Below are 19,812 nucleotides of genomic sequence, written 5' to 3'. Positions count from 1 at the left end.
CTAAGAACCATCAAAGCAGCCCATACTGACACAAAGCACCATCTTCTACACAGCTCTGCAGGACGGTGTGTATATTGTGTTCAATCACTGTCCAGTCTGGAAGCTGTATGTTGAATGTCACGCATGCAAATCTAACAAGCAATAGACTTCTATGTACGACCCATTCTTTGCTAACATGGTGACCTAAATCCCAAGTTGAAACAGGGGGGTGAGATTGATCACTGTATCCTAAGCAACAAAAATTACCATTGCAAAAGCTGCTGGGGGGATTAAAGAGACAAATCACTTGCTATCTGGGGAAATGTCACGGAAAATGACTGAACATTAATCAGATTCAAAGCTAAAGCTAAAAGGGCAAAATTATGGAGTAGTTGGAATATCAATATTTCCATGTAAACTACATTAATACAATCCTAGGGATTTACCTTCCTAACATCACACAGCAATTTTCAGTGCTGTTTCATTCTAACACAAACCTGAGGTAACTTTCATCAGTAAGTTTCAGAGGATGAAAGAAAAGACAAGAATACCACAGCTATTTTAAGAGACTGCTGAAAAGGTACTGAAAGGAGAATAAAGGAATCCAGTACTCTGCTGAAACAGAAGAACAGGTATAGAGTCACTGGAAGCAATGCAAGCTGTCTGAAACGGAAGAGATGTTTCAACTCTTGACCTGTCTGCTCAAGCTCAATTTAAGCTTGAAATCCTCCTCCCTCTTCCACTGACACACGGGTAGCAGAAGCTGACTGAAACCTGACTAACCTGTTTCATATGAAGGGCACATGGCGATGACAAAGGTGGTTTTAATTCATCACGTAGATGCCCTGTGACACTCAGTCCAACCCATCTTCTGCATTCAAACTTTGCCTTTACGATCTATTGGCTAAAGTTTGTTCAACTCTTCTGCCACATTAACACTGCTTTGTCTTAAATGTCCAAATCTTTCAGTAGAGATACAAAGACTGATTTAGGTGAAGAGCTAACTTTAAGTTAAAAAAACAGAGAAATTACAAAACTTCTTCAGGAGCTCAGAGACCACCTGCTTGAAATGAATACTACTTAAAGGATTTCCACCACTGCACACCAGTTTCCAGCCAGGATGTCACTGGTGTCTACCTAAACGCCTATAAATCTCAGAAATGCTGCTGAAAACTGCACTGGGCTGTATTTATTTATTTCCTCTTCTTAACACAAAGTATACACTGAAATCATTGTGGAAGATAAAAGCAAAATCACTGTTATGCAACAGACTGTGTAGGAAAGGATGCGGCCAGGCCAGAGGGCAGTTACTACTGTAGCAACTGGTTGGGATTGTGTGAGTAGATAACCAATACTGAAAGGCTGAGACTGATAATGTCCCATTCTATTTTAATCACACACTCCTGAACTGCTCTTAGGAAAACCCTGGAAAAATCTGTACAACAGGGGAAGTTTGGACTGGATATAAGGGAGAAGTTCTTTACTGTGAGGGTAGTGAGGCACTGGAATGGGTTGCTCAGGGAAGCTGTGAATGCTCCATCCCTGGCAGTGTTCAAGGCCAGGTTGGACAGAGCCTTGGGTGACATGGTTTAGTGTGAGGTGTCCCTGCCCATGGCAGGGGGGGTTGGAACTGGATGATCTTAAGGTCCTTTCCAACCCCAACCATTCTATGATTCTAAGAAATGAATCTATTTGTTTTCAAGCTTTTGAAATTAAATGAGCACCAAGTGTCATATGTTTAGACATAAAACAACAACCCCCTGTCCTATTACTGCATGAAACATTTCTTTAGTCATACCACAGTGTTATTGCTGGCAGAGCAAAGTGGCTGCTCAAGTCAAGTGAACGGATCACAAAGGAAGAGTGTAGGAGGATAGAACTCTCTAATGAACAACACAGATGGATGAAATCAAAGCAGTAACTTCCTGAGCACTCTATGGAGGAGATATGTTTAGACTGTCACCACAGCTCATTCTGGTGGTCTTCTGCATTTTAGTCAGTCTAATACACAGAAAGATAACACCACCAGACTATTCAACTGTGAGGGAGTCTGAATTACTGTGATTTATTAGCATTAAGGGTATTTTAGCTATATTATTAATCAGTGGAACATGTGGATGAGTTAAGAATCAAGGAACTCCCTTGGAAGCTAATGACTTCATCAAGGTTTGTATAATCACTCTGTAGTAAAACTTAGGCTTGAACATCTCCCAGTCCTGAGTTCAAGTACACAGTCATAAGCCCTCAAGGTACAATTCTTTCTCTTAAACTTTACTACACTTTGCAGCATTGCCTTTTTTGGAGTGAGTGGATAAAATGAACATGAAAGAAAACCCCAGCTTTATAACCTCAAGCAAAGAACACCTTTTCCCCTACCAACTAATTCAAATGGAACCAGGAATACAAGTCCTACACAAGGAACTCTTTCAGAGCTGAACACAGGAAAGGCCTTCATCTTGAGCTCAGGAATCACGGAACAGAGCGTGCACTGTGCTTTTCAAGGAGAAGTGGTTCAGGAAAATGGTATTTGTCTTTCCATCCTTGCTTATAGCTTTGCTTGTTCTTAGCCCACATCACTCACCCATGAACTCAGGTCCCTTCATAGGCCAACATCTCCTTCATTAAGAACATCTTAAAGAGTTGTAATACTGAAATTAGGACAGATTGCCCAGAGAAGCTGTGGCTGCCCCATCCCTGGCAGTGTTCAAGGCCAGGTTGGACAGGGCTTGGAGCAAGCTGCTCTAGTGGAAGGTGTCCCTGCCCATGGCAGGGGCTGGAACTGGATGAGCTTTAAGGTCCCTTGCAACCCAAACCATTCTGGGATTCTATGAAATCAGGTGAATAGATTTACTGTTTCTCCTCTCCTCTTTGCTGCATTTTGACTTCTGGCTCCTGCTACATTTCAGTCTGTTCTAGGTAACCTGCTGGAAGTCTCTCTCACAGAAGAACTATACCATAGGATCTTTTTCTGCAGGCTAAAATCTCACTTAAATCAGGCTTCTCTTGTTCAACAGAGGGTTTTTTCATTCAAATTGAATTTTCAGCTACTCGGTACAACTCAATTGGCAACTACTTCAACTAGAATCTGATCAGCACCTTAGAGAAGAACTCTCATGACACTTCACTGCCATGACCAGGAGTTAACCACAATATGTGATTTAAGTGCAATGATGTTATACTATAAATCCACGATTCTGAGGCAGAATCTGGAAGCTCACTGAGAAGCCCCTCTTTCAGGATGCTAAAATCCTTCAGTTCCTATAAGGAATCTCTCTCCAAGAGATCCGATTTCTTCTTCACAGGGCACGTTACTGGATATATCTAAATCCTGGATGCAGTTATAGTTTTTTAGAGTCCCTATAAGCAAACACATTTTTTCCCCTCTTTAGAGAGGCAATGGCATTATTATGCATTCTAATACTGCACCAGCATTATTAGAAACTTCTGCCACCATACCACAAGGCACTTGAGCTACACCCCTCCTGATGTTAAAATGCTATTCGTGTTAGTAACAGGGAACAAACTAACTTCTCTTTAAGAGACCTATTTCCCTATTAAAGGTGTGTGTCCTGGGGTTTATTACTTACATGACTTAAACTGTCTGCTTTAACATCTCAAACAGTGACCATCTTTTTAATCACCTTTTAATTTCCTTCATTAAATATGCACATGCAGAAGCTGCTTTGAACCAGAACAGTTCAATCTTCTTCCTTACTGTCATGCCCACTCCACTTGGCTCTTGTTCCCACTCTGCTCAGCACTTGTCAGGCCACAGGTGGAATACTGTGTTCAGTTTTGGTCCCTGCTATACAAAAAAGATGTGGACAGGGTCCAGAGAAGGGCCACAAAAATGATCCAAGGACTGGGAAGCTGTGTGAGGAAAGGCTGAGAGAGCTGGGCTTGTTCAGCCTGGAGAAGAGAAGGCTCACTCAAGACCTTATCACCCCTTCCAGTACTCAAAGGGTGGCTATAAATAAGATTGAGCCTTCCTTTTTACAACCAGTCACATGGAAAAGACCAGGGGTGATGGGCACAAGTTATTCCTGGGGAGATTCCAACTGGACACAAGAGGGAAATCTTTCCCAATGAGGACAATCAGTCATTGGAATCATCTCCCCAGGGAAGTGCTGGACTCCCCAACACTGGCCACTTTTAAGTCACCTGGACAGGGTACTGGGCCATGCAATCTAGGTCATGCTTTGCCTAGACAGGTTGGCCCAGATGATCCTTGAGGTCCCTTCCAACCCAGGATTCTATGACTGATTCTTTCCAGTTACAGCTCTCTCTCCACAAACACCTAATTCTACTGAGCAGTACCTGAATAACCAAATGCCACAAGTGGCTGCTTAGAACCACAGAATCATTTCGGTTGGAAAAGACCATTAAGATCCTTGAGTCCAACCGTGAACCTAACACTGCCAAGAACCCTGCAGTGCCAAGACTTGTTCAATCCTCTTCTTGTTCAATACTGGCTGAAACAAATGGGCCTGAAATGTCATATTCTCTAGCACTGAATGCAAAGTAACACTGAGCTACAAGTAAAGAAACTTATTTCCATGGACTTCTCTAGTGCAAAGGAGGCAAATCCTATTTATTCCTCCTAGCTGTATTTATATAAGCAAGCATAGGGCAGAAGAAACCAAAGATCTCCGTGTCAGAGTTTATGTTAAAAGGGAGCAAGCAAACTACAGCTTTACTGGTTTTACTTCATTAAGAGCTTCTTACAATCTATAATTCACTGGGTAAAATACTAGTTTTGGAAGCACATCTATCAGTAAATAAATGCATCCCTTTATTAATTTAGGCTAAGGTTTGCTATTTCAAAACAAACTGCTGGCCAAAACAAGCTCCTGTAGACTAGAGAAGAACGTTTTAATATGGGGAGTTCAAGCAAAACAGCAGGAAATCTACTCCATAAAATCACAGTAAAACTGGCATGCTGCTCCTTACACATTTGATGTACTATTTGCACAGAGCAAATAGTCTGAACTTACTGTTTCCTGACTGTATGCTCTTGGCTAAGTACAAAGAATTCCTTCTTAATGTAAAGACAGAAGTTGAAGGAGAAGAAGGTAAAAGCTGGAATTATCTCTTTGAGGGATAAAATTATCACTATTCTTTAAAAATGAGGAAAATGTGGTAGGCACCTTACTTGCACAGAGTGAAAGACAATGCCCACTGCAAGGAACATGGAACTTGAAGAAGCAATGCAGACAAGTATCACCAGAAGAAACAGAAGCAGAAGCATGTAATAAGAGGTGTGTGGTGAAACCTGGTTCAGTTGACACACAGCTTGGCTCCCAGGCCCAGCACTCTGCTGCTCTGGACTCCTGAAACCAACTTTACACCATTCACTAAGTTTGAAAAGGCCTTTGTTGAGAGGAAAAAAACAAGTAAGAAAATGAAACCCCTTCTATCTTTGTATGCTTTGGAATATTGAAACACTTGGAAAGAACAAGTTTTCGTTTCACTAGACCAGAAATATTTCAAGGTAGGTTAAAAACCATTTCAAAAAGACACACAAGGAGTCTTTCAGTATCAGGATCATTTGCAACCCTACACAACTTCAAATACTTTCAGACCACCAAATCATGGTCCACACTGGGTTTTCGCTACTGGTCGTTCCCCCACCTTCTGGTGGGGAATTCACTTCCCCTGCAACTAAGGCTGTAAGTACTATAAATACATCTGACTGCTTAATTTTCCTGCTGAATGCCTGTCTCAGCTTTTGCTCTTTAGCTTTAGCATCAGGAGAGGTCTAAACAAAGGGGAGCAATCTCAGGCAAAACAACAGGCAGAATTAATTCCTGATTACAACTATCACAGGCATGAAGGACGTTACAGCTGTCACTAAGTTATAAAAGCTCATTTTATTTGAAGCCCTTCGCTCTAAGTCATTTAAATGTCACCAGAGAAAAGCTCTTATTCTGCAAACCAAGATAGCATCACCCACAGCTGGCGCTGCACTGGATGCTGTCACTCTGCTGACCTGCAGCTCTTGGGTTAAGCGAACATAATGTACATCTGTTGCCTCCGTTGTTCCATACTGATGGATCCAGTTACATGTGACAACAGGAGTGACACTTCTTCCTGTCTACATCAAGTAATACTTCAGTTATAGCAAGTTGATTCCTTTGGGGACTCAAGAGATTCTTGTGATGAGTCAAAAACCTCATCATGCAACTTCATCTCCACAATCATGTCACACTTACTGCATTTCAAATCATGTTGGGGGCAAAACCCCTCAACAACAGAACAAGTATGTCTGTGTTTTATGTACCCTTATTATAATAAAAGAAGAACAAACCCTCAAGATTGAATAATAGATGCAATGGCTTAAATCATTCCAGTATTATGTCAAGTGTTCCCAGTGTAACATAGTATAAGAAATAAGCACAATGATTTCAGTGTGGAAGGATATATAACCTTACTACAAGAAGAATACCTAATTGGTTTTGATTTTGGTATTACGAAGAAAGAGAAGGGCACTTTCTGGTTTAATTTTCTTGCTTTGTTTATGGCATTAGGAGCCAGCTTTGTGCCTTAAAGCTTCCTTGACATTCACTTGGGTAACCAGCTCATCTCCAGCACTGCTACTGTTGTGGTGCTACAGCAAAGCTCTCGTTTGCCCATCATCCACCTTTATGTGATGCCCTAACCGCCAGTTAAGTGGTATTACAACTAACTTCCCTATGTTCATGCCAAATCACTACTTTCAGAGTAGAGAAGTGAGTTTGTGCTCTGAGACACTAGAGTACTTCAGATGTACCACATTAAGCAAAAGATACCTGCATTTGCAAAGTCAAAGTGACAGCAGTAAAGGCTCATGAAGTAAGCAGTTCTCACTGCTTTTAACAGTAAAAGCATATCAGCATTCCTAGAAAAATCCAGAGATTAGAAAATCCTGAGGTGGCAGAGGAGTAGGAGGTTTAAGATCAGCAATGAACAAGCACAGCACTCATCACTTAAGAAACTTCAACTTCCAGCAGCCAAAACGAGCCACACAGGTATGAATCAAGAGAGAACATGCTGACCATGCTTCAAGCTCATCTACCTTATCTATCATGCTTGCTTGATAGGGACTGAAGGAACAAGAGCTGCTATTGGAGAGGTAACAGTAACTGAGGAAACTCTATCATACCTCTGCAACTTGATACATGTTCTAATCCCAGATCCTGCCACCTATTTTCTTGCACAAAGGTCTGTTTACTTGGGCTTCCTATGCCGAGGGTTGAATCTCAAACATCTTTAAAAGGAGGTTAAGGGTGGGGAAAGGAATCTGAAAAGTAGGAAACTGGGTAAACATCTACAGATCTTTCCCCCTTCTTTTGTACGGAACACGTTGGCATTTTGAATATATGCCACTAAGTGCTCACGCTACTGTTAAAGTGGGGCTGTAGTAAGTCAAGGGTGGACACTGGACCGAGCCCCAGTGCTGGTTCCTGAGGTTCACAGACAAATACTAGAAATCTATAGGAAAACATAATATTAATGCAGGTTTGCAGTGAATATCTCTTTAATATTATGCATAAGGATTTCAAAATGTATTTTCTACTCCAGCACTGAATAAATCCCTCAAAAGTATTTAAGATCCTGTAAAAGAAACTGTCCTCTCTCAAGTATAAATACTTAAAAACCCCACAGTAACTGAGAGAAACCTTAGCAGTCTCTGAGCTGTAGGAACAACCTGGATCACCTCCCATGCTCATCCTTCAATTAACTCAGGATTTTCAATAGTGAAAATTAAGCGCTTTGATCTGAACAGCAGTAACAAAGAAATACTTGCTATTAAGTTTCTTCTTTCCCAAAAGCAACCATTAATATTTAATTGCCTATTTTCACTTTTCAAAGCTTCATAATTAACACACACTCAGGTAATTTAAGTTCTAACCCACAATATTCTACTTCATCACAAAGTGCAGTGAAGATACTGACATGCAGCTTTGCTTTGAAGCATCCTGGCCCTGCGCTCCCGCTTGGAAATGAGTGTTTTCACAAGTGAGACTACGTAGGAGAGCTCAAATAAGTTTCTCTTTAGAAACTGCACTACAAAGGCAGCAGAGCTACGAGTCCTGGCAAAGTCAACCACCACACAGGAAGAAGTGAAACAAATCAGTGACAAGGCTGCCTGAACGCCTGCTAGCTTTATAAATAAGGTTGCATTTGATTTTATGAGCCTTACCTGACACAGAGACTGTGTGTGACCTTACTCCTTGCTTCTCGTTGTTGGCCAGCCTGTAAAAGAGAGGTTGGAAGCGCTGAATGCTGTACATTCTTCCCGGTCCCATACACTGGGAATTCCTCCTAACAGGGCACCTACTGTAATTAGCAGGGCCAATCCATTCCCCACAGTGACAGCTTTGGAGGGGGAGAAAAGTCAGAAAGGAATCTACCATTTCAAACCCATCGGGGGGAGGGAGAGCAGAGGGAATGCGCTCCTGTTTCCATCAGCACGTCGATGCACAGCGAGAGGGCAAATAGAAAGGTGAAACCAAAACCCAGGTTTAACAAGCTTTCAAGATTAAACTGTGTGCTTCTAAACACAGTCAATATGCGTAATCTGATGGTGCTTCTACTTTCTGTATCATCTATTGGGAGTACGAACAGCTTTTGTCTCCAAGATGACTTATCCTGCACAATTTAAAATCAATTTAGATGTCAAGCAAATAACTCCAAAACCCATTTAAATGTAATTAGGGATAATTGTTCATTAGCACCAGAAATTCCAAAGAATTCTCCTATTTCTTTTCCGCAGAAACACAATTTTAACTGTATGAGAGCACTGCACTTCATGCCTTCAGAAATCTGGAATTTCAGCTGGCAAAGGCACATCTTTCCAGATGCAAGATGCTGTTGACTACCAGCTTTATGCATCTGAAAAGAGCCCAGTCCTCTGCTGCCAGATGAAGAGCATAGGCAATGCCCTTGTTTAAACAGACTCAAGCATACAAATTTGGTTTTGATAAACTGCCCCCAAAACAGGAAGAAGCTTTTCTTTTACTCCTACTTTATCGCAGAAAGCCCTATAAATAAAAAGGATAAACTTTATGTAGTTAGTGAGTTATTGTGTTCCTCAGTTGTATTTTTTTCTCTTCCATTTGAGTGCATACAAAGTTTATCCATTTTACTGCTTCCAGCCTCAACTTTATTTCCTTTTCCTGCCTTCATTTTCACCCCTCTCTTTCTGCACTATGAGAAAGCAACCTGGCTAGCAAAGGACTGCAGCAGGACCTGTGTAGGAAGAACAAGCACTGGTATCCAAAGTGGCTGGTTTCTTGCAGATTGAGGAACAAATTGTGTCCCATACTCTATCCAAATGGTAAAATAATAACGTTGGACTCCTTCCAGGAATCAAGGAAGAAACAGAATGAGGTGGCTGGGGCAAAGGAGGCACAGTCCATGTGTCCCAAAAGGAAGAGAGAAGACACTATAAACTGCTAAATTTCATTTGGTCTTTCAGCAGTTATCTTCTGCTGCTGGATCCTGGTGATGCTGCCTGCTAAGGGTCAAGGAGATGATGTGATGATACGTGACTTTAAACCAGGTCTGAGCATGGCTATTGAGAAAGCAGCCAGATTAAAAAAAGCAGAAAAAACCCAAGTGGCTTGGTTAAAGGACTGAAGTTTAGGAGGCCACAATAACGAACTGCCTGTGGAAAGGGGAGACACCCATCCCAACCTACTAGATAGGATGGAAACCTATCCACTGGCACCAGGAGTGTGAAGAATCAGGAGGAATTAATGGGCTTGCCTACCACTGTGTTATGGACTACCAACTCCAACTACGTAAGAAGTATTCTTCGTTCAAACAGAGCTTAAATTAGAAATCTTTTCTTATTCACCTTAAAGCCTGGGAAGGAGAAGAATGCAGAAGTATCTTAGCATACTATAGATACATCTAATATATAGCATATATAGATCTAATAACAAGAATTATTAGATGCAGATAGCATCTCCAGCATACCTTGGGTATAGTATCACCGTAAAACTAGCCAGAGGAAAAAATGCAAGATCAGCATTTTTTACAAATCCACAATTACTGTTGGAGAAGAATGTTCTACATTACTATATTTACAACAATAGATTAAGCAGTGTTTGCTGTGTGAATGGTATTCTTTCTTACACTGAACCCTGAGATCCAAACTTCAACTGGCCCCAGTATGGAAGCTTTATTAACAAACGGTGACATGGCAGAACCATGATAGACAGAAAAATGCTTTCTGTGTTTCACATAAGAAGAAAAGGGGACAAATAGGAAAAACAAGAGCATGGACTCACTGAGATTGAAACCGCAATTCAAAGCTGTTCAGCATCACTCCTATAATTAAATACATCCATGGACACAAGCTAAATTGCCTGAATCCCAGTCAAGTGTTTTCAACTTGCTCCTTTGGTTACTGTCAAACATGATGGATGCATTATGCACTTCTCCCCCCAGACTGCATTTCTGGTATCTTTAAAAGTTTAATACTTCTGTCAGTCATTTATGCCCCCATGGTCCCAAATCATCACCTGCTATTTATGCTAGAACCCCAAAGCAACAATAAAAATGAAGCACGTATAAAAAAAGTCCCAAAGCACCATTTAAGCAAAACTATGTTTAAAAATGTTTTGTTCTTAAATATGTAAGAAAAGGAAGCACGACACTTACTTTGGTATTGATGGTAAAGCTCTTTCACCTTCTGTGTAAACGAGAAGAAAACAGAATTAAGACATTTTCAGGTTTCCAAATAAGCTCTTTCAATGTGCAATGTAACATATACATGCCTGAAACAACCATCTTTCAGAGCAACCTCTGGTGATTCAAGACTCTTCTATACATGTATTAAAAGCAGTGCCTCAACACAACTCCTGAGCAGTGATACAGACCTTTTGGCAAACTCTTATCTGAGAAAACAAACTAGAATATGTAAGTTCTTATTCATTCTGAACAAATACCTCCAATAAATCACTTGCAGAAGGTATGACAGTATCTCATCTCTAGAAATGCTTCTATCTCCAAGATGTGCTAAGTCCTAGCATATAAATAAAACAATAAAACTTCCAAGTAGGACAACTGAAATAGATCATTAAAACACATAATTTATCGTATGGGTTGAGATTAGATGATAGTAATGCTGAGTAGCCAGAGATGAAGTTAGCTTTTTGTAATCTATTTTCAAATCTTTGCCAGTCTTTCTATGATAACAGTACTGCTACAGGTTGGGCAGAGAAGAGATTCAGAGCAGCCCTGCGGAGAAGGACTTGGGGGTGTTGGTCGATGAGAAAATGAACATGAGCCGGCTTCAGTGTGCGCTTGCAGCCCAGAAAGCCAACCGTATCCTGGGCTACATCAAAAGGAGCGTGACCAGCAGGTCCAAGGAGGTGATCCTGCCCCTTTACTCTGCTCTTGTGAGACCTCACCTGGAGTATTGTGTGCAGTTCTGGTGTCCTCAACATAAAAAGGACATGGAACTGTTGGAACAAGTCCAGAGGAGGCCACGAGGATGATCAGGGGACTGGAGCACCTCCTGTATGAAAACAGGCTGAGAAAGTTGGGGCTGTTCAGCCTGGAGAAGAAAAGGCTGCGTGGAGACCTCAGAGCAGCTTCCAGTATCTGAAGGGGGCCTATAAGGATGCTGGAGAGGGACTCTTCATCAGGGACTGTAGTGATAGGACAAAGGGTGATGGGTTCAAACTTAAACAGGGGAAGTTCAAGTTAGAAATAAGGAAGAAGTTCTTTACTGTGAGTGTGGGTTACCCAGGGAGGTTGTGAATGCTCCATCCCTGGTGGTGTTCAAGGCCAGGTTGGTCAGAGCCTTGGGTGACATGGTTTAGTGTGAGGTGCCCCTGTCCATGGCAGGGGGGTTGGAACTGGATGATCTTAAGGTCCTTTCCAACCCTAAGTATTCTATGATTCTAAATCCATCCTCATGGAAATGCTGCTGAAATGGCAGATCAAAGCTGGTCTTAGAGACGCCTACATGGTTTCTGGGTACAAACTGCTCACTTTGGGCAGTGTTTCCAAGTTGATGCTCATCTTATATCTATTTGGGATATAAGTTTACAGCTTATATCCCAAACAGACTATGAGATGTTCATTAGTACCCTTGTAGGTCTGAAGTCAAAATTTGTTACTAACAGCATCAGAATAAAAGCATATGTTGTTTTTCACAGGTTGAAACCCACAACATTTTGCCCAATTCTATTTTCAGTTAAAAACATGGGATATGCCTGATGGTGCTGGGATGCCTGTACCCAAATGCTGGCTATGGGGCTGCAGGGCAGACCCAGCGCAGGACCCAGCTGAGACCCTCAGCCAAGCAGGGGGCGCCGGGGTGGAAAACAGGTTCCAGGCAGGGTCAAAGGCGGTGCAGGCAGAGGAGGAGGAAGCCAAGGAGGGAGCAGCAGCAGCGGGACCCCAAGGGAGGGAGGAGGAGGAGGAAGCAGGAGGTGCTGCAGGCCCGGAGCAGGGATCCCCTCAGCCCTGCAGAGACCCCACAGGAGCAATGACCCCCCCCTGTAGCCCGGGGAGGGCCCCACGCTGCAGCAAGGGGGGATTCAGGCCGTGCAGAGCCCCAGAGGGAGCTGGGGCACGGGTGAGGGGGAAGCAGTGGGCGACAGGGGCTGTGCTGGGCTGAGCGCGACCCCATCCGCACCCCTGCGCCTCGGGGAGAGGGACTGGGAGCAGAGCAGTGAAGGTGGGGATGGGAGGGGAGAGCAACAGGGGAGGAGCTGCTCAAACTTTGCTTCTCACAACCCAAATCTATTTCAATGGGTAATAAAAGTCATTTATCTCCAGCCACGTCTGTTTTGCCCCTGACAGTAACAGGTAAATGATCTCTCTGCCTTCATCTCAACCCATGAAGTTTCTCACCCTGCTTTCTCCCCACTGCCCTGCTGGGGAGGGGCGTAAGAAGTGGCTGAGGTTGTTGCTGGCCCTAATCCACCATTCTACTGCCCAACGTGGAGCTTCAGGCGTTCAAGGCAGCAACAAAAAGAGGTATTGGCCAAAAAGGCTGACAAGAGTATCAGCACTGCAGCAATGGGGGGAGCTTGCATGCTGGTGCTGGGAATGCGCTGTTCTAAGTGATGATGGGACAAGGAGAGTTTTACTGTGTATAAACTGTTCTGTTTCTCTTTAGGGTTTTGTGATGATGATAGGGCTGTCAAGCACTGGAATAGGCTGCCCAGAGAAGTGGTGGAGTCACCATCCCTGGAGGTATTTAAAAGAGGTGTAGATGTGGCACTTCGAGACATGGTTTAGTGGTGGACCTGGCAGTGTTTGATTAACAGCTGGACTCTATGATCTTAAGGGTCTTTTCCAGCCCAAATGATTCTATGATGTTACTTTATAGATTTTGACATTGGGAATTTTTGCTGATATAAGTGGAAGCCATAAAGAATGCATGATGAATGTGTGTTTTAATGACAGTTATCAAATGTATGTGTCTCAGAGGCAAGGGCGGAATGGTGTGGAGGCAGCTGAGACAGGCACAGGGCAGCCCCATCTCTGTTCCCACAGCAGCCAACCCTGCAGCTACCAAAGCCTTGGCACAGACATCCAGTACCTTCCACCACTCCTGTAATCCCAGCTCCAGATCCCGGATTCAAAGGGAATGTTTCAATGTAAGGGTGAGTTCTCCATAAAGGAATTACAATCAGACAACTATTTCAGTTGCTCAGGTGTTTGTTTTCCCCGTTTTTTTTTAAGCCTTTTATAAGCATTTTGACAACTTGGCATTACTTGTGAAACTTCTTTCAAGAGATTAATGGATACAAAATTCAGCCACTGGAATTAAGACCACAGCAAAGCTGCTGAGTGCACAGCTCCATCAGTAAAGAGCCATTTAATATCAGTTTCAACTTTAATCCGTTGCTTCAGTTGTGCTCTTTGCCTGTAAAGGGTTAAGTGTGATCATGGATACAGGCATTATGTTTAAAATGTCCATGTTGGTTTAAGCAGACCTGTATACCAAAACATTTACGGAAAATACAACAAACTGATTGGACATATGACCAATACAGCCCAGGTCTTAAACTTTGCCAAGAGCTCTCACCAAAGTAAGAGAAACTGGATTATTAATGGATAAAAAGACAGATAATATCAAAAACCAAAGGCTCTTTTAGTAATCAAGAGGGATAATTTATGAGGAGACTTGCAATAAACAGGTACATTTACAACAAAGAGTGGATGGGAAAGCTCAAAGAGAGGAGAAAACACATCTCTCAGATGAAGCCTTGCTACATGATTTGTTTCTGATGTGCTTTATACAATCAAAGCTCCCTGCGGGAGGGATCTGGGAATGCAGCTCATGGTGGGGACAGCTCTCCTAGGAGATGTTTAATTAACGTGTTGAGTATTGCTATGAGACTTCACACAAAGGAACCTCAGACAAAAGAGCCCCGCGACTGGTTTTAACTGGAGGGAGTCCCTTCATGTTTGCATAAAGAGGAGGGTTCCCAAAGTGCTATGTGATGTCCCTTGAACTCAATCACTGCTCTTTCACTTGATGTTAAAGTACACCAATAAGAGCATCACACAAATAAACACACTCCATTAAATGCACTGATGTATTTTGCATTCATACCTACCACAACCCACAGTGCAAGGCATAGTTGTGCAACAAAATAAAATCAGAGATCTCACCCTTCACAGGGTTTAGTGGGTGTAGATGACGTAACAGCAAAATCATCTGTTACATCTGATGATATAACAGCGAAGCGGTAAGTCATGTCAGAGAAGGACAAGAACTGGAAAGAAAAAGTACAAATAGAGTGGGTCCATTTTCTGTCACCTACAGCAGTAAGTGAGGACCCATGCAGCCCTGCTAACCTTAGGTGGCAGCTGCTTGTAAGCATCATGAAAAGTAAGTATTGAAGAGGACACAGTAAATCCTGTAGAGATTTTGCCAGGGAGGTGCTCTTACGGTGGGTAACGACAGCATAGGACAGGGACACCTTCCACTAGAGCAGGTTGCTCCAAGCCCCTGTGTCCAACCTGGCCTTGAACACTGCCAGGGATGGGGCAGCCACAGCTTCTCTGGGCACCCTGTGCCAGCGCCTCAGCACCCTCACAGCAAAGAGCTTCTGCCTAAGAGCTCAGCTCAGTCTCCCCTCGGGCAGGTTAAAGCCATTTCCCTTGTCCTGTCCCCACAGGCCCTTGTCCAAAGCCCCTCTCCAGGTTTCCTGGAGCTCCTTCAGGCACTGGAGCTGCTCTAAGGTCTCCCCTTCAGGAGCCGTCTCTTCTCCACGCTGACCCAGCCCAACTCTCTCAGCCTGTCTTAATGATGTCACAGAATCACAGAATGGTTTGGGTTGGAAAGGACCTTAAGATCATCCAGTTCCAACCCCCTGCCATGGGCAGGGATGCCTCTCACAAGACCATGTCCTTTATGAACGTCTTGGCTGCCCCTGATTGCTACCGTGGCAGAACTTGAAATCATCAGGCAGTGATCTTTTGCGGAGTTAAGAGCATTTATGGGCAGGTAAGAAAATAAAAGCCATTCTACAGCAGAGGAACAAGCTGATACTAGCACTAGCAGTGCAGACTGAACAGACCAGTGCAGAAGTGGTAAGAACTGGGCATACTCTACATGTGCGCCTCTAAAGAAAAGGCAGAGCACAGAGGCAGGGCTACTCACGAGCTGAGAGCTGTGGGGAGGTAATGTGTTGGGATATGAAAAAGTTTTAAAACCTCAGTTTTGGCTGCTAGAGCTCCGGCTGAAAACCACCAACCCAGTGAGTATGGGGAGTGAACAAGGATAGTGATAAACACCAAACCATGATCTTTCAGAAACAAAGAGGCACAAAAGACAATTGCTCACAGGTACAGAGCAGTCTGGTGGAATGAAAATCTGGTTTCTGGTGCCTAGTTTAGTTTAAAACAATAAACTTGCATTATCACTGTCTTGTGATTGTCTATTTGGTGTTGAATTTTGGTGCCAGTGGGTCATCAGCACGGAGCTGTGCACCACAAGAGCTGAGTGTGTGTTGAGGGAGGATGAATTTCCTTTGTACAGAGAGAAGGCTGCATGACTACCAGAAATTGTAACAAAGCTGCTTGTGCTGGAGCCTAAGGTCAGTCACTCTGGCAAAGGATCAGAAAAAAGGCAGAAAAACGTGGCTAAAAGGGGAGTGAACTTTGGACTGAAGTGCTTCTGGGACAGTTCATGCACTTTCTTGTATTACAAATAGGGAAGAAGGAAGTAGTTTATTCACTGTTTAGAAACCAAAGAAGTTGGATGAATTTCTACAAGTAAAGATCAGCATAGGAAGATGGAAATTTCTGCCCTAAGCAGCTTTGCTTGGATGTTATTCACTAATTCTAATGAATTTTAATTCACATTCTCTCTTCAAAGCCAAGTGCACCTGCACCTTGTGGGACCCTTGTCTCACTGCCTCCAGCTTGTGGGTTGCTACAAAAACAATCGATCGATAGTACAAAAAGCATCTCTGCTTTAGTTCTATTTCATGAGAAAACCTCATGACACTTCTCATGCCTAGTCAAATGAGTCAAAACCATATCCAGATGCATTCTAACCAACCTCCGAATTTCCACTTATGTATTAGGAAATCACACTTCAAGATAACACATACTTGTTAGGAGTGCCTTTAATTATAATTTACTTCTACTAGTTCAGTTTAGAGTAAAGCAGTGATTACTGAAAACCAGTCCAAATTAAGTCATTTTGGACGGAGTAATATATCAGTGTTTCTCATAACAGAAGTACCTCATGGTTCATCTCTCTGAAAGAGCCTCCGAGTGAGGGGTTTGCTGCTACCTTGTGTCTTCCTTTCAAGCACAAAGTAATCTCTTAGTAGATACAACCATAGCACCTAACAGAACGAAACACCTCCTTACCTTTCTGTGGCCTGATGATAAAAGATTGCGTAGCTCCATTCACCAGCCGGCAGTATCCGTCTATCAAGTCAGCCATATTCTCTGCAATGGTTAAGGATGGCGCTGTCACTGTCAGAGGCTGAAGAAGGAAAAAAACAAGGCACCAACAAAGAGGTATTATTGCAGTTGCAAACACTGAGTAGGACAGCTGTGTCATTGCATCAGAAGTTCGCTCACCCACATTTTGCTGTTTACAGTTTGCAAGCGTGTGTAAAGAACCACCAGATTCTTGTTTCACCTTTTACGTACCAAATGTAAAACACAAGGTTCAGAAAGCACAACCAATAAAGCCCTAAACCCAAATGCAATATTAATCTGGGCTTATTAAGTGCCTTGCTAGCTACATTTCCAGTCAAGCACCGTTCATTCACCACATCTGCTGTGGCTTTACAGCTGGAATTATGATAGTTCTGAAGACACTTATTCCTTAAAGCTCTTACAGGTGGTATCAATCTTCCACCCTTTGGCAGCAGATTATTCTTTGCCCTAAAAAATAACCTTCACAATTGCAAAAAATACATAAAAAGACAGACAGTGGAAAAAGAGATGAGAGACATAGAGACATGCTATTGATTTTAATACCACCATCATCCATCATCCTCTGCATAGATTTGCCCACTTGTCCTAAATCCTTCCCTACCACAGTGATTGTTTTCCAGTGCACTGGACCAAGGAAGAGATTCCATTTCACTTCCAGCTCTGCCTCCATGTAACTCGAGGGAACAAATTTTCCTTCTTTCATACTTCCCCTTTTTCACAAAAGTGAAATTGCTCAGTTTCCTCTTTAGGAAGTAGCATCATACACATAAGCAGGTTACTATTAAGTTGGATTTAAGAGTTCATATTTTTACATTAGGCTTCTTTTACACATATCAAAGTCTACAAGCCACATATGCAAAACCTAGTGGTATGGTTTAGTGTGAGGTGTCCCTCTCCATGGCAGGAGGGTTGGAACTTGATGATCTTAAGGTCCTTTCCAACCCAAACTATTCTATGATTCTATGTAACGAGCTCTATTTAAACACCAAAAATATCTGACTAGAATAATGACAACTGCTCACACTCAACTTCCCTTTCCCCTTTAAGGACATAAAAAACTAGACAACCACAAAATGCCCAGAATGCAAAATGTTAAAACCTAAAGCACTGCCTGTAACTGCAGGAGGAGCAGTTTAACAACAACTGAACTCACTGAACACATACACAGATGGGCAATCCCCAGCTTAAACCTGCACATGCGAAAGGAAGTGTACATTTAGTAAACCATCATTATGCTGACAGTATGGACCAGAACAAAAGTACATATACAGAATATCTGCATTAAGAATATACTCATCTTCCTCCCTTCCCAGGCAAACCAAAACTAGGAAGTTTATCACAAAGGTCACTATCATACCTCAGGGGCACCTGCTATCTTGAGTTGCAACATCCCTTTTCTGTCTTTGTCTTCACTGTTTGAATACTGAATAGTTTGCACTTGATTGAAGTCTGCTAGATGAGTGGGCTGCAGAAAGGCAATGGAGAAAGTGAGAAAAAGGGCAAAACTACAGCAAAATACTCTGCCTTTATTCCTGATGCTGCAAAAACAGAGGTAGACTTTGACCTCCAAATGACACCTGTAGAAATCTGTCCCTCTGCTTCCTTCCACAGTTTCATTAGGCTCTGACCAATAACACATACAAATACTGCAGAATGAAACCAAGCACCAAGCTTGCCTACAGAGGTCACTGTTAAGTAACTCCAGCCACATGTTAAAGCACATGAAGTACACAGTAGGAAAAACCTCTTGGAGGTCAAGACTGGAATCTCAACAGGTTACCACATGGAACCTACGCTCACAGCATACCTAACGTACCTCTCCATAGTGCTGTAAGGTACGTTCTTGGCTAGGCAAGGACTCCTGATCTCCAAACCTTTTCACTACCTTAATTACAACAGATATTGGACATGGGCTCAACTTAAATCATGACTGTAAAGGTCCCAAATGTTTTGCTAGAAGAACCTCTTTGAACTAACTTCCTTGCACCATGGAGGGGTACAGGAAACACTGTAATACAGTCAAGATCAGGTAATGAAAAGGCTATTAGCGGTAAAAAGTAAAGCAAATGAGCCAGCAATACCAGACACTGATTCAACACGCTCTTCTTTACACGTTCTTAAGAAAAAGAATAATTTAGAATAAGCTGCATGTTTTATTAATAGAAAGTCACTACTAATGCTTTACATTCTGCAAGCAAGCACTTCACTGGGTACAACAGCCACCAAATTCAGTGCTAAGGCTGACACAGTTTCTCTACTTAACCCAACTGCATTTTCTCGGATCCCAACTCAAGAGTTAGTATCTGAGTAACGACTGTAGATGCTCTTCTGTGTTTAACTCAGACATAAGACTTGCCATTTCCCTCTTTAAGTTCAGTTCACAACAGGTCATGGTTGTTAAAGAGAGTAACTGAGAAAAGAAACCAGAAGCAGACTTACATTTGCCCCCTTGTCTGTAAGGTAACTGATTCCTTCTTCCGGACCGATTGCCAGTTCCACTGAAATAATCCAGCTTGACTTGAGAATCAAAGGAGAAAGACAGGGCAGAATTTCAATAGTAAGACAAGACCCTGCTATGGAGCTATCCCCCAGTTTCAGAACAGCACTTTTTAGTCATTCATCATTAGAAGCTTTTAAACTCTTCAAATGATTTAAGATGTATCAAAATCAAGTAGGTTTGTAAGTGGCAAACTCCTCCTGACTCGCTTCCTGGGGATCCCTGCTACTCAAAGTGCATTTCCATGTGCTTTACCTTAGGTCTACATGAGCACTATGTATTTCCTGTATTTCCTCTTCTCATGGACACTGATGTTCCTGTTCTAATTTCTACTTGAGGATCTATTTTCACAAAGCTTGCAGAGTTAAAGCTGTTTCTCAAAATTGGTATGAAATTGGTAGAGATTAAAAGGCATC

At 42.5% G+C, this 19,812-nt stretch overlaps 1 protein-coding gene across 25 annotated transcripts in view; it reads right to left on the bottom strand.

Annotated features, from left to right (window-relative positions):
• PTK2 (protein tyrosine kinase 2) overlaps positions 1–19,812 on the bottom strand; it is a 200,993-nt gene that overhangs the window by 51,899 nt on the left and 129,282 nt on the right. For all 25 annotated transcript variants that reach the window (XM_062626924.1, XM_062626925.1, XM_062626931.1 and 22 more), the window contains 5 exons: positions 19,339–19,416; positions 18,257–18,364; positions 16,822–16,939; positions 10,630–10,660; positions 8,162–8,214 (listed from right to left, as the gene is read on the bottom strand). In XM_062626924.1, the coding sequence (XP_062482908.1) occupies positions 8,162–8,214; positions 10,630–10,660; positions 16,822–16,939; positions 18,257–18,364; positions 19,339–19,416 (388 nt within the window). The remainder of the gene's footprint in view (positions 1–8,161; positions 8,215–10,629; positions 10,661–16,821; positions 16,940–18,256; positions 18,365–19,338; positions 19,417–19,812) is intronic.

Source organism: Pezoporus occidentalis, unplaced genomic scaffold (assembly GCF_034315485.1).
Source record: "Pezoporus occidentalis ecotype Australia unplaced genomic scaffold, CSIRO_AGI_Poc_V1 ctg3, whole genome shotgun sequence".
Lineage (NCBI taxonomy): Eukaryota > Metazoa > Chordata > Aves > Psittaciformes > Psittacidae > Pezoporus > Pezoporus occidentalis.
The sequence above is the reverse complement of the archived record's forward strand: the minus strand, read 5'-3'. Positions and strand labels throughout refer to the sequence as shown.